This window comes from Spodoptera frugiperda, chromosome 8 (assembly GCF_023101765.2).
Source record: "Spodoptera frugiperda isolate SF20-4 chromosome 8, AGI-APGP_CSIRO_Sfru_2.0, whole genome shotgun sequence".
NCBI lineage: Eukaryota > Metazoa > Arthropoda > Insecta > Lepidoptera > Noctuidae > Spodoptera > Spodoptera frugiperda.
Genome location: NC_064219.1, coordinates 6,847,964 through 6,861,512, shown reverse-complemented (window position 1 = coordinate 6,861,512; position 13,549 = coordinate 6,847,964). Strand labels below are relative to the sequence as shown.

At 37.9% G+C, this 13,549-nt stretch overlaps 1 protein-coding gene across 2 annotated transcripts in view; it reads right to left on the bottom strand.

Moving 5' to 3' along the window:
- LOC118275619 (cell adhesion molecule Dscam2) overlaps window positions 1-13,549 on the bottom strand; it is a 120,732-nt gene that overhangs the window by 12,147 nt on the left and 95,036 nt on the right. For both annotated transcript variants that reach the window (XM_035593645.2, XM_035593644.2), the window contains exons 24-32: window positions 13,396-13,533; window positions 13,087-13,290; window positions 12,843-12,972; window positions 12,560-12,744; window positions 12,241-12,420; window positions 11,481-11,669; window positions 8,248-8,475; window positions 5,095-5,303; window positions 3,350-3,464 (exon numbers count right to left, since the gene is read on the bottom strand). In XM_035593645.2, coding sequence (XP_035449538.2) covers window positions 3,350-3,464; window positions 5,095-5,303; window positions 8,248-8,475; window positions 11,481-11,669; window positions 12,241-12,420; window positions 12,560-12,744; window positions 12,843-12,972; window positions 13,087-13,290; window positions 13,396-13,533 — 1,578 coding nt within the window. The remainder of the gene's footprint in view (window positions 1-3,349; window positions 3,465-5,094; window positions 5,304-8,247; window positions 8,476-11,480; window positions 11,670-12,240; window positions 12,421-12,559; window positions 12,745-12,842; window positions 12,973-13,086; window positions 13,291-13,395; window positions 13,534-13,549) is intronic.

Genomic DNA, 13,549 nt, shown 5'->3' with positions numbered 1-13,549 from the left:
AATAACGACAGAGGCTGTTTTTAAAAACGTAGCTTTTGCAACATATAGCAAAAACCACTTAAAATAAATGTCCACTGCGCTGCCTGACGGCTAGGCTATTATTTTTAGTCATATTTTAAATATTGCAACTGAATAATGACTGCTGTAGAACTTTTGTAATAAATGGATGTCAAAAATGTATTTCTAGATACAAATGTTGGATAAGGGTGGCGGGGAATACGTTGACGTAACGAAAATGATTTTATTTTTAGTGAACAACATCTATTTATACCACAGAATGATTTATACCAACCTATTTATACTTTTATTATAACTTTCGTGAGACATTATTAATTATGATGTTATCGGCTTACTCACGTAACTGTTTGACGCCATACTAGAGGCTCGTATTCTTGGAGCTACGGGCTACCCCGGAGCCGCAGACTACCTAGCGGATTAACCGGGGTTCCGGCTCGAAAAGCAGGAGTAAGAACGGGGTAGTTTTTAGGCAGTAAGAGTCTGAAACTCCCCCTCGCCTCGCCCAAGGCGAGAAAAGTCATTGGATGATTTCCCCCCTCAAAATAAAGAAAGAGCCTAATATTCATGACACACGACGCGAAGGCTGTAGTAGTAGTCAGTAGCAATGCGACAGTCGCAGCGTCGTGTTCCGTGATTGTTAGTTAATTTAATATGTCTCACTCACTATAGTTATCATAATACATATTTTCTACAGGGTTAAAGGGTAAGTCGACCTAAATCCTTTAAGACGTGATAGTTTACATCATTCCTGACTGATTTGACCATGGGACCCCATATCCCAAACTTAACCGTTTTCAATTTATCGGCATTTTAACTTTTTTGATAAAATTTCCCATTTTTTTGGCTATTTCTCCCTTGTTTTGTCTTTGGTGGCTAAATTTTGTTTTGTTTTTGCTTTTTGTGTAGTAGATTAGTTGCTTTATTATTTAGAAAACTAAAACTGTAAATAACTGTACCAACTGAGTCGTAGCAGACGATCGAATGTTAAAAAAAGTAAATAAATTTGTGATAAGTTGTTTTTCTTTGTAAGATATTTAAAGAAAAGTCTATGACAACTGTTCTGCAAATGTGCGTTAAAATATCTACAATTCTTCAGCTTTCTGATAAGGTATAACATGATAGGGAATAATTTGAATTCTTTGCCAAAATATCGATGAAGTACTACAAGGTAGTAATAAGAATATCGATATTTAAGCTTCAAATTTAACTTGAGTCAGATAACAAAATAAAACAAACTGGTTCACTTCACTTCAGAAGGAGTGTCAGGGAGTGGCTTTTTTGAGAGGAGACAATCATCCAATGTCTTCTCCCACCTTGGGCGAGGTGAGAGGGAGTGTCAGACTCTTACTGACTAAAATCCACCCTGTTCCTTCTCCTGCTTTTCGAGCCGGAGCCCCGGTAAACCCGCTAGGTAGTCCGCAGCTCCGGATCAGGCATCAGCCCTACTGGGCTCCATCTGTGGTGGTCTGATGGCTCTTTGAGGCGCACACATAAAAATCCATAGGGGTCAGGTCTGAACTTCTAGCTGGCCACGGTACAGGTCCGCCTCTCCCGATCCACTTATTAGGATAATTAGTGTCCAGTGCGGGCCTGCGGACGGCGAGCAAGGGTAGCTCACCGCCCGAACAGAACCAGACCCGTGCGTGCGACGCGTAGCGTTCCGCGCGCGCCTCAAAGAGCCATCAGACCACCACAGTTGGAGCCCAGTAGGGCTGATGCCTGATCCGGAGCTGCGGACTACCTAGCGGGTTTACCGGGGCTCCGGCTCGAAAAGCAGGAGAAGGAACAGGGTGGTTTTAGTCAGTAAGAGTCTGACACTCCCTCTCGCCTCGCCCAAGGTGGGAGAAGTCATTGGATGATTTTCTCCACTCAAAAAAAAAAGCCACTCCCTGACACTCCTTCTGAAGTGAAGTGAACCAGTTTGTTTTATTTTGTTATCTGACTCAAGTTAAATTTGAAGCTTAAATATCGATATTCTTATTACTACCTTGTAGTACTGCATCGATGTTTTGGCAAAGAATTCAAATTATTCCCTATCATGTTATACCTTATCAGAAAGCTGAAGAATTGTAGATATTTTAACGCACATTTGCAGAACAGTTGTCATAGACTTTTTTTAAATATCTTACAAAGAAAAACAACTTATCACAAATTTATTTACTTTTTTTAACATTCGATCGTCTGCTACGACTCAGTTGGTACAGTTATTTACAGTTTTAGTTTTCTAAATAATAAAGCAACTAATCTACTACACAAAAAAGCAAAAACAAAACAAAATTTAGCCACCAAAGACAAAACAAGGGAGAAATAGCCAAAAAAATGGGAAATTTTATCAAAAAAGTTAAAATGCCGATAAATTGAAAACGGTTAAGTTTGGGATATGGGGTCCCATGGTCAAATCAGTCAGGAATGATGTAAACTATCACGTCTTAAAGGATTTAGGTCGACTTACCCTTTAACCCTGTATAAGTGAGGACTTGTAATTGGCTTTATGTTGTCTATGAAATATCTCCTTTGTTAAGTTTTTATATAGCTGTAAGTCTTCCATAGTGTAATAAATAAATAAAAAAATAAATAATTGATTTTTGGCCGATGAAACTACCCAATTTACACACATTGATTTACCAAATGCCTTGCCTAAGATTTCAAAGAAAAACAGTAGTTACGTCACGCGTGTAAAGTTTCTCAGAATTCTACCAGCGAGGAACTTAAGTTAGAGAACAAGTAAGTAGGTAATAATGGGCGACTGTCCACACAGTATGTGGTACAACTAGTTTATAGACAACTACGTTTAATTAGGACGTGTACAGTTTTAGCACTTTATACTGTACACTCTAGAGTTTAGAGTCTAGAATTACGCAAGATTCTAAAACTTCTTAGAACATTATCAATTTTACCAACATAGCTTTATTGAGATGATTTGTAGTAAGATGTTTACTGATTGCGTTCTGACAATGGTTGGAAGCGCAATTTAAAATACGTATCAGAGAGAGAAGAATATTAGTAGGTTTTTGTTAAATTCGTTGTACAGGGAATGAATTAAAACAAGAATCGAACGAATTATCGAACGAAAGATCGAAAACTAAATCTTAATCTCGCAGCCACACTTCGAATATCCAATGGAAAAAAAAACACGTTAAGACAAAGCATTCGTTTTATTACATACATCATCATACAAACCTAACCTAACTACAGACAAAATTAATAGCTATGATGATTCTTATAATAAAAATAATAAAGATGACGAATGTAACATAGACTTAAAAACTAATTTATCTCTATCTTAAAAAAAATAACTACAAAACAACAAGAATTAAAAACACATAGTTACCTCCAGAATGTGTGGTGGTAGCCGCGTAAATAACAGCCTGGTGCCGCGCGGAATCCGTGGCGGTCCACAGCCGGAGCGCATACCAGGCGCCTGCAGCCAGCCCACCTATCACGACCTATGTAGAAAGATAAACAAAATAATATAAACATACATACATACATATCGTCACGCCTTTAATCCCCGAAGGGGTAGGCAGAGGTGCACATTATGGCACGTAATGCCACTGTGTACACCCACTTTTCTTCACTGTGAGATAGTGGTCAAACGTGAGCCTATAGTTAATATAAAAAAAAAACTTTTTACAATTTATATTGTGAGTCTCATGTAATAGGTGGTGAGGCTATTGCCATATACCGGGCACATTTCCAGACTCCGTGCTACCACTGAGAAATTTTCGAAAAACCGAATAAAGCCCAGTGATACTTCGCCCGACCCGGGAATTGAAAACGAGACCCCTTGCCCGGCAGTCGCAGTTGCAACCACTCGGTCAACGAGGCAGTCATAGTAATAATATAAACTATCAGCATATTAAACACTATTTAAACCATTATGTACGAGTATGTCCATTAAAATATCTAAATATGGTATAACATCATTACTCTGCTTGAGTGCCTGATTGGTCGAGTGACCGCAACCGCAAAGTGACCGCTCGGGCAATATTCCCTGGTCACGTAAAGTATTATTGAGATGTTCTCCTCTTATTGTAAGTTGTAGGGTGCAATAATATAAGTAAAACGTTACAACTAGCTTGGAAACTAAAATTATTCCACATAAAGGAGGTATATTCCCACTTAATTCATTAGCGAATACATATTAATACCCTTTCTTACTATTAAGCTCATAATGTATCATCAAACGAACTAAAAAAAACCTTATTGTATTAACTTCATATAGAAAATTTACATTTTTTACCCAACATCCTCCGCTCATGAGCAACGCGTTAGCGAAGCTAAAGGAAAATAGAATTTCAAAGCCAGCAGCTTCATTAAACTTTCACAAGTGGCTACATAAAGTGATGTCAGGGTTATTTTCCAACTTCTTTTAATAACGGACACGTTTACATAAATAAAGTGAACTCAGTCTCAGCCTCCTTTTCATCCAATGTGAAGATCTTCCTTCTGGCATTCTTTAATCTCTGTACACCAATTTTCTAAACTTATTCATTCACAAACGCGAGTGAATAGCTCGTAATACCCCGCTTGTTACCTACGCACCTTAATCAACGACTACCTGAAGGGAAATTTCCACAGTAAAGTTGTTGATATTTTCGCGAAAAAAAGTATATTTTATTCGTCCCTTCGGATCGTAACGTACGAATTTGTACGAAGCCCGAGTCTCAATTTGTAAGGCTACAATTGCCCCTTGTTTCCACGAAATACATAAAGGTGTAATTCACTCGATTTCCTGCTCTTTTGCGAAAGATATTTTCGTTAAATTCATTTACATCTATCTATCCAAACCTGAAAGTTTCTGAATTTCGTTCCATATGTCGGCGATTGTTGGCGGTACCCAAATCAATCAAATCTTTAGGTAGCAGACCGAAGCGTTATTTGTTATTGACTCAAGGTTGAATAGTTTTTTATTTACATATTTTTCTTTTAGAAACACAGTGTACAAAGTTATGATGAATTCACCATACTACAATAATTGATTTGAACCTTCTGGACCCTGGATTCTGTCATCGTAGTTGGCGTTTTCTTATAGACAGTTTTCTCAACATATAAACTTTACAGTAAAAATCTTACCTCCCGATGATGGTGTAGGGAAGTAAGGTCAGCGTCTCTCCATGCTGCAGCTCCGGCAGCGTCAGCTCGTCTCCACTGCAGCCTCACAAGCCTGGCTCCACAACGCACAGCGCGTCTCGCGTCTAACGCTAGAGCGCTGCTGTTGCTCCAAATCGCAGCTTCAGCTCCCTCCTCAAGTCTTTCTTCCCCTCCACCTTCCCAGACTAACACTGGTAGGGAAGAAAAAAGTATAATATTATATCAGAAAGAATACAGTATAATATTAGTACAGTATAATATAAAATTTGTATTTTCCAATTTGGAATTGTGTGGTTGTTACGTCAAATGTAATAAAAAGTGAAAGTTTATTTCAACACACGATACAATCATCACATTGTTATATCAAGTCTCTTCTCGTAAATACCTATTTATATAATATCTCGTAACATTTTAAGAATGACCGTTATTCTATATATGTATAAATTGATTAGTGATCCAATCAATTTATCCGTCAACTAATGACCAATGATCTCCAATTACTTTCCATTCCCTCCTTGTCACCTCTTAATTATCTTAACGCTTATCTAATTGCAATCATAAGACTAAAATCAATTCCGAATTTCCCATACATCATTCAAATGACCCACATTTTCCTGATAAGTAATAAGTCAGTAATACATTCGTCACTAAGTCTGATTGGTTACTATAATGGCATCGCAACGTCAATGCCATAGCCTAATCTTCATAGACCCTTTGATCCCGTTACAGCGCAAAATTGCTTTGACGATAAATTCTGGGGGATAGCTCTTGTGAAATTAGCCCATGATTGGTTTTTGGCAATTTTGATAATTTTTGTGTAAATTGTGTGTTTGATTTTTTGAGGAAAGTCATATTGATTTGTCGTGATCTTTTTCTTGGTTTTGGTGTATGGTGAAACATTTGTTACTTTGTAAACAACGTACAATAAATAAGGTGTTTCAATTGAGGGTCGTATTGCCCGGTTTCTATCAATAATGTGGCCTTTAATCGGCTGTAATGACACCAGCGAAAAGAATAGAGATCGTGACAACGGCTTCCTAGTCCGTAGATACCAAACGCCTTGATAATCATACAACAAAGACCGTAATTAGTCGACCAGTAACATAAGCATAATTTCTTTAGTTTTTACAACTTGTCAATTGTAACACACGATTAAATGATGTAGGTATTTTGTCCTTTACATATATTTTTCTATTACACAACATAAGAATACTTTGATATCGTGTTAAAAAAAGGTTTCCAGTATCTTTTGAGCACAATGATGACACTTAGTACGGAGAGCGAACATTGTTGACGGGCTCGATTCCGGCTTTACAACTTTTTACATTTCCTACCGTTCCACAAAACATATTCAGAGTTTGTCGCGAGGGAAAATGGCGACTAGTTTTACAGTTACAATGTTTGTAATGCCATAGAATACTGTAATGCATAATTTTTTTATACTTAACAGGATAGCGTTTAGCCACATTTTATTATTTTGTTACTTATTCTCGATAGACTATGCATATTTTCTGTTCACAGAAAGGCGGGTTAAAGAAATCCGGTTACCTGTTACAGTTTTGTGAGAGGAATTAATTTAATAGAAGAAGAGAGAAGTTAATTAAGATAATTAACGAGGTTTGAAAATGTATTTCAATCCAGGAGGCTTACGCTTGAATCCAATTCCGATTGATAGACATTGATATTGTGATCGTACTCTTGAGTTACAACACTAGTAGCGCCCATTGGAACTTTATATTTATTTTTGCAAATTGGTTACAATGTTACTCAATCTCTTAAATAACTAGATGAGGCCGGCATTTCCTATCGGACTACTCTGAGAAGAAATGTCGAAACAAACTCAGAGGCCATAGTCTCTTTTAAAGTCCAGACAAATCAAATTAAAGGCATTTTACTATTCATGAGATGTGTATGACACATTACAATTAATCATAATCATCAATTTTCGCAAATACAACTCAACTAACACCAATTATTATTCCTCGTGTATCTGAAAAGCTGCTCAACGTTTGAAGTGTTAAATTATAAAAATGTCCTATTAACCATTTTCAGACACGTTAACTGCAGGAACGTAAACTTAAACTACTTCAGTTAGGTTCTAGTTTATTACTTGCACGTAAAACTTTTCAGTTTAAGTTTTCTAAGCATTTTTCTTAGTATAAAATTGGGTCAATAATGCACTTTACTTTTCTTTTTGAAGGGGGAAAATAATCTAATGACTTCTCCCGCCTTAGGTGAGGCGAGAGATGGCCAAGAGACCACCTGTCAGTCGGTGATCAGTTCCTATTCCTGCGTTTCTAGCCGGAACCCCGGTAAACCCGCTAGGTAGTCTGCAGCACCGGATCAGGACAATAATGCACTTGTGTTTACCTCTTTTGAGAGAAGTAGGTATTATGTTATTGGTAGTCCCAAGTACGATACTTTATTATCCATATCTATCTTGAAAAGCTATGCAATTTCGTATTATTTAATGGTCAGAAGTGGTAAGCACAAACAGGCAATTTTTTTTATGGACCCGGGCACAAGACAAAATGCGTCACCTGATGTTAAGCAAGTCTACTTGCTTCTATAAGGCCATTGGCACATTACATCAGTCGAACCAGGCAATTTTGCGCCAAAGCCTCTCCTACGCAAAGGTTCTTAGCATTTAATAATTATTCCAAGAACCTACAACGAAGAAATGTATCTAGATTTTATCTTTTGAAAAGATTCAATTAGTATCGAAGTATTTTTCAATATTTCCAATTATGCAAATTGAAGTAAACTAGTTATTTCAGTCTGCATAAAGTAAATGGTATCCATTTCATGGTGACTACACTCAGTAAACAGAAACGTTGAACCTTTAAAATATACTTGAATAAAATTTGAATTCTTTAAGTTTTTTGTTTACTTTCTTTTAATTTTAAATTGAAAATTATGTAGCGTATTTATGCAATGTTGAAATAATGTCTATTTTCGTTTCTAGCTGTAAAAATTTTGTGATACACATTTTTAAAGTCCAAAGAAAATATCTGTATCTTTGAAAAAGACGCTAACAGTTAAAGCTCCTCTTCAATCTAAAAAACTTCAGTCATTCAAGACGACAAATTCAGACATTCTTAAAAACCAACTATGTATTACAATACTAATTCTTACCTGGAGGTTTAGTCTTCACCAAGAGTGGCACGGAAGGTGGTGATGGCCCGGCTCTGGAGTGCGCCACAGCTCGCACGGAGTACGTGGCCCCACAGGACAGAGCTCTCAACACTACACTCGATGCTTCTCCTCCTGTCTCCAGCCTCCGTTCCTCTTCAGTCCGAGAGCTCATTGACTCCAAACCATCTCCTGTATCATCACGGACACGAATCCACCAGATTGTGAAACCTGTTTCAAGAAATATCGCAATAAAGAAGTTGAAAGGTTAAGTATGTTTTATTAAAACACTTACCTTTCCATTTTAAACTTATTCAGAAAATATGGGTTGTATTTAGACACCACTGACAAACGGTGAAGGAAAACATTGTGAGGAAACATGAACGTATAGTTTCTAATGTATTTCAAATTGCCAAACTTTCTTCGCTTAGCTTGTCGCCCGACTAGAATCAGAGTCGCTTTGCGCGTGTCTCAATGACTCATCAGACCACCACAAATGGAGCGCAATAGAGCTGATGCTGATTCGGAGCTGTGGACTGCCTAGCAGGTTGCCGGGGTAGTTTCTAGTCAGTAAGAGTCTGACACTCCCTTCGGCCGCGCGCAAGGCGGGAGAACTCGCTTTCGATTCGATAATTTTCTCCCCTCAAATAACAACCTTCTCCGTATGAGAAAAGGCCTTTCCTCAGCAGTGGCCAACGTGTAGGGTGTCGACGTGATGTGACGATAAAAATGCATAATATGGTAGCAATACTATCACGAAGTAGGTAATATACCTTTAAAAACAATGACAAGATCACTTGGTATTCACGGAATGTTTTCGATTTGTGAACATTGGAAACAATCTCAAAAGTTTCGAAACATTGCGATATCGAAAACAATTTAATAGAGCACTCTCGTTCTAAATAAGTGCCACGGAGGTTGCTAGCTTTCTACTATTTCGCTTCACGAGTTTCCAAATAGAAACTTTTTTATACGTCTCATTGGTTCCGTACTGGTTCAACCACTGAAGTGTGGGTAATATGGTTGATTCGCGAATGGAGATCAGGTTTCTGCTGTCGGCTTTGAAGTCTTGGTGGATTTAGATTTTAAGTTTTGAGTTTTGTGAGTAGAGAGGTAACATACCCATTTTTTAAGCAAATTATAATATCATTCGTTCAAAAAAAAACATTTTAAGATTTGTATCTTTCACAATTTTATTGACAATCATTTAGATGCAAGATTTTATAGATTGTTTACAAATAAATCTCGTGATTCAAACCTTCAAGAAAAGAGCGTATTCCTTTTTAAAAGGCCAGTAACGCGTCTGTCCGGTGTTGCAGGTGTTCATGGGCGGCTAATCACTTACCATCAGGTGATCCATCTGCTCGTTTGCCTTATATTCCATAAAAAATGTAATCTATTTTTTTTTTAATTACATATTTATTCGACGCCTTTTTATATGTAATCGAGTAAATACTGTGAGTAAATACAAAATCCAACTTTGCTTCATTACCTACACGTGTTAAAGCAAACGATGGCTTAAGCGAAAGCCCATAAAATACTAATTTGAATAAACTGAGACATTTTCCTTTGATGGATCAAAGCTATTATAAACACAAGACTGTTTGCGTTACTTTATAAACATAACATCTAATCTTGTTTTTTCTTTTTAAATAAATCAATCTTCAATTCGATTTTAAAACCAATTTCGTATACTTTTGCAAAGATCGCCTAACTAATTTCGATCGTTTAAAATGTTATTATTAATGTAAAGTTGGAGAATAACAGTAAACAAAACTATTCTTCTATCGACAAGTGTGGGAGAGCCATGCTTCGGCACGAATGGGCCAGCTCGACCGAAATAATACCACGGCCTCACAGAAAACCAACTTGAAACAACGCTTGTATTTCATTGTGTGAGTCCCCAACAACCCTTAAATTTCTAACCCCCAAAAAGGCCGACAACGCAATGTAAACTCCTCCTAATGGCCTGGTAACACATCAATAACTCCACTGGTGTTTCGGGTTTCCATGGGCGGCGGCGATAGCTTACCACCACGTTATTCGTCAGCTCGTTTACCGGTTTGTACCAAAATACAAATAAAATAAAATAGTCCTGCAATAACTGACTTAAAATATTTTTTTTATAACCCTAGTCTAAACATTTAAATCAAATTAACAAAATTATATACTCTGATTTCAACGTAAATGTAAATTATTCACGTTTAGGTTCAAATATAACGTGATTGAAAATCCTACGCAAACCTTCGACAACAATTCGAATCCGATTATCTGATTTAGCTGGATGGGCCAAGTAATTTTTGTTGTTATTCCAAAGTTCCCTTCGAATTATTGCGGTTTATATTCCCTATTCTTTGATATTACAAGAATTTGTTCAATTTTTGTTCACGAAATTACGCGACTTAGTCGAGATAGATATTCCTTATAGACATAGACAGGTAAACTGTGTATTATAGCCAATTTTAGTGTGTGTAAAAGCAGGCAACAAGTCTACTGTCAGTAGCCATATACTCAGTGTTATAAAAAAAAATAAAGAAACTTTTAATCAGACGCCAACATTTTCATTTATTCTCGAATAAAAACGTATGTAGCGACATAAATTACGTTTTATTACATAGCCGCGGGCTACGCTAGAAGTACGAGTAACATTACATACAATATTAAATTACAACGAAAATCAAATGCGACGAAATTTTACTTTTCCAACTTTATTATTTTTCAATTTATATATTCATTCTCATAATTATCATCGTCATCATCAGTCCAAACTCATTCACTGATCGACATCACACATTAACAGCCTGTAAGTAGCCACTGTGGACCAAAGGCCCCTTTTCACACGGAAAAAGTTTTTGAGCATTAATCACCATGCTTGCTAAATGCGGGTGTGCGATTTTAAACTTATAATATGTTAATAATTATAATCCATTTCTCACGATGTTTTCCTTTATCGTTTGTTAGTGGAGTTTAATTACCTAGTTTCGAAGCCACATCCTCATACATGAGAAGCGGAGGTCTTAAACTGTTTACTACTCATCAACAAGCCCTGGCATTTCTTTTAAGAAAGGGCTATAATTCCCACTTTTAACAGACAACATAAAACAGTTTAGTCAAAGAAATTATAATAGATGTAGCTGCCCGTCACTCGATATCCTGTTGTAGTTTTGAGACACACCCTGAATATTTTTTTTACAAACAATTTAGGTTTTAAGTAAATTCCTTCATTTTTCGCTTACCATGTGGTGGAGCCGCCGGGTGGTGCGTGGTCCGCCAGGTCAGTCTTGCGTCGGTGTGCGCGGCGTGGTCCAAGGTGAGAGTGGGAGCGGCCGGTGGCGCGGCGCATTCCACGCGGTACGTCACTTCTTCAGACCCAAATGTGTTGCGAGCTGAGCACGTGTAGTTACCACTTGTGGATGCGTCTACTTCTGTTACACAGAAAAAAAAGAAAACGACTTCAAAAAACCAAATCTAACAAAAAATAAAAACTAAAAAGAAAAGTACTATTATAAGTACTGACAACTTATTCACCCACTGATAGGTTAGAAGCCGGTGCCATAAGTTCTAATACCTTCTTCTAAAGTCGGTAAAAAAAGTAATGGTTATTGAAAGTCATAATGTAGAATTTAAATTGCTATATTCATAGGTATGTAGGTATTAATCTTGTCAGTTTTCGTCGCTTAAAACAAATATTAGTCTCCTATGTTGCAAAAATACTTTAGCTACCTCGTTGCTGTCGTCATTTTATGCCAACTCGCTATTAGAGGTCTTTGAATAACCTAGGGCACCCTTTTAATTACAAAAGGTATGGCAAAAATATTTCATTTCATATGACATTTTGCTCATATTTCGGACGAAAGTGTGACCAAAAATTATTGCGAACATAATTATGAACATAACCATAGCAAAACTATGTTCGAGAAAGTATTTTCAATTTAGTTTCTAAGAAAATTTAAGAATCTCAATGAAATAAACTACACAACAGTGTTAGACTATTACCATGAATAGCCAGATGTCCATGGGGAGTAAGATGTGTCCTTGGATCATGAGTTACAGGACGATCTCCTCGCAGCCACCGAGCACGTGGAGCCGGCTCACCACGCCAAGCGCAGGCGAGGCGCAAGGAATGGCCACATTGAACGCGAGCCCACACGCCGAATGAGAGGAGTCTTGCTCTTGCTAGTGTGTGAAGAAGAAAACAAATAAAAGACGTATCCTCTATCAAATTAAGAGTCATTTTACATTAACAGGAAATAAATATTTTGGTAAAATATCATCTTTGAAAAGAACTGATTATTTTTGAGTTTTATTAACAAACCTCTTGATGTAGTCGTAGCCGGCTGTGGTGGTGATGGTTCTCCCTCACCAGCAGCAGAATGAGCAGCAACCCAAGCTTCATAGGTTGCACCTTCAGACAGTGACCTCAATTCTGTCGACCCTCCTAGACCTACAAATGGGTCACCATCTTCCACTTGCACCGTTGTAGTTATTGGCGGTCTATCCCTAAATGACAAATTCGGAATCAAAAATTAATAGGAACCTACGTAAAAATGTATAATGATGGTAATAGAAGGGTGAAAAAGAAAAGAGAATGTACCAACCTGCCAAGTTCTCTATAAAATACAGTGTAATATAGTAGCGGGCCATTAGGTCTACTTGGTGGTAACCAGCTGACTGCTAAGGAAGTAACTGAAGTAGCCACTACTTTTACTGCTGCAGGCGATCCCGGAACTGTAGGCAAAAGAAGATTGAAATCATTCCAGCCTCATTAAAGTTTTGCTACGTCTGACTGCATGAGCGATCTGAACCTATTAAACATTGGAAATGGTAGGTCAAAAATCTTACCATCTTGTTGTGTGGTACAGTGTATAGGATGAGCGGGCACGCCATCACCAGCTGCCGTGTACGCAAGCGCCTGAACAGTATAGTTAGTATGAGGCCGCAACGCAAGCAGAAGCGTCTCCACGCCCGCTACCCGCTTCACCTCCGCGCCCGCTCCCACATTGGACCCGCCGTTGCCCCGTGCGTCCCACTCCAACCACTCAGTCGCTGCCGACAAACAACTGCCATCACTCAGCTTGGATTTAAAATAAAATCTGATTACTGAGCGTTACAGCGTTGTAATTGGATCGAACATTGTCAATATTTACTCACTATGTTCCGGGCGGTAAAGCAATTTGTAACCTAATAACGCGCCGTGATGAGCGTGCGCTGGCGGTGGGGACCACTCTACTTTAATACTTTGTGGCGATACTGCTCGACACCTGACAGCGCGTGGACCTTCTGATGGCACTGTTAAATATAATCA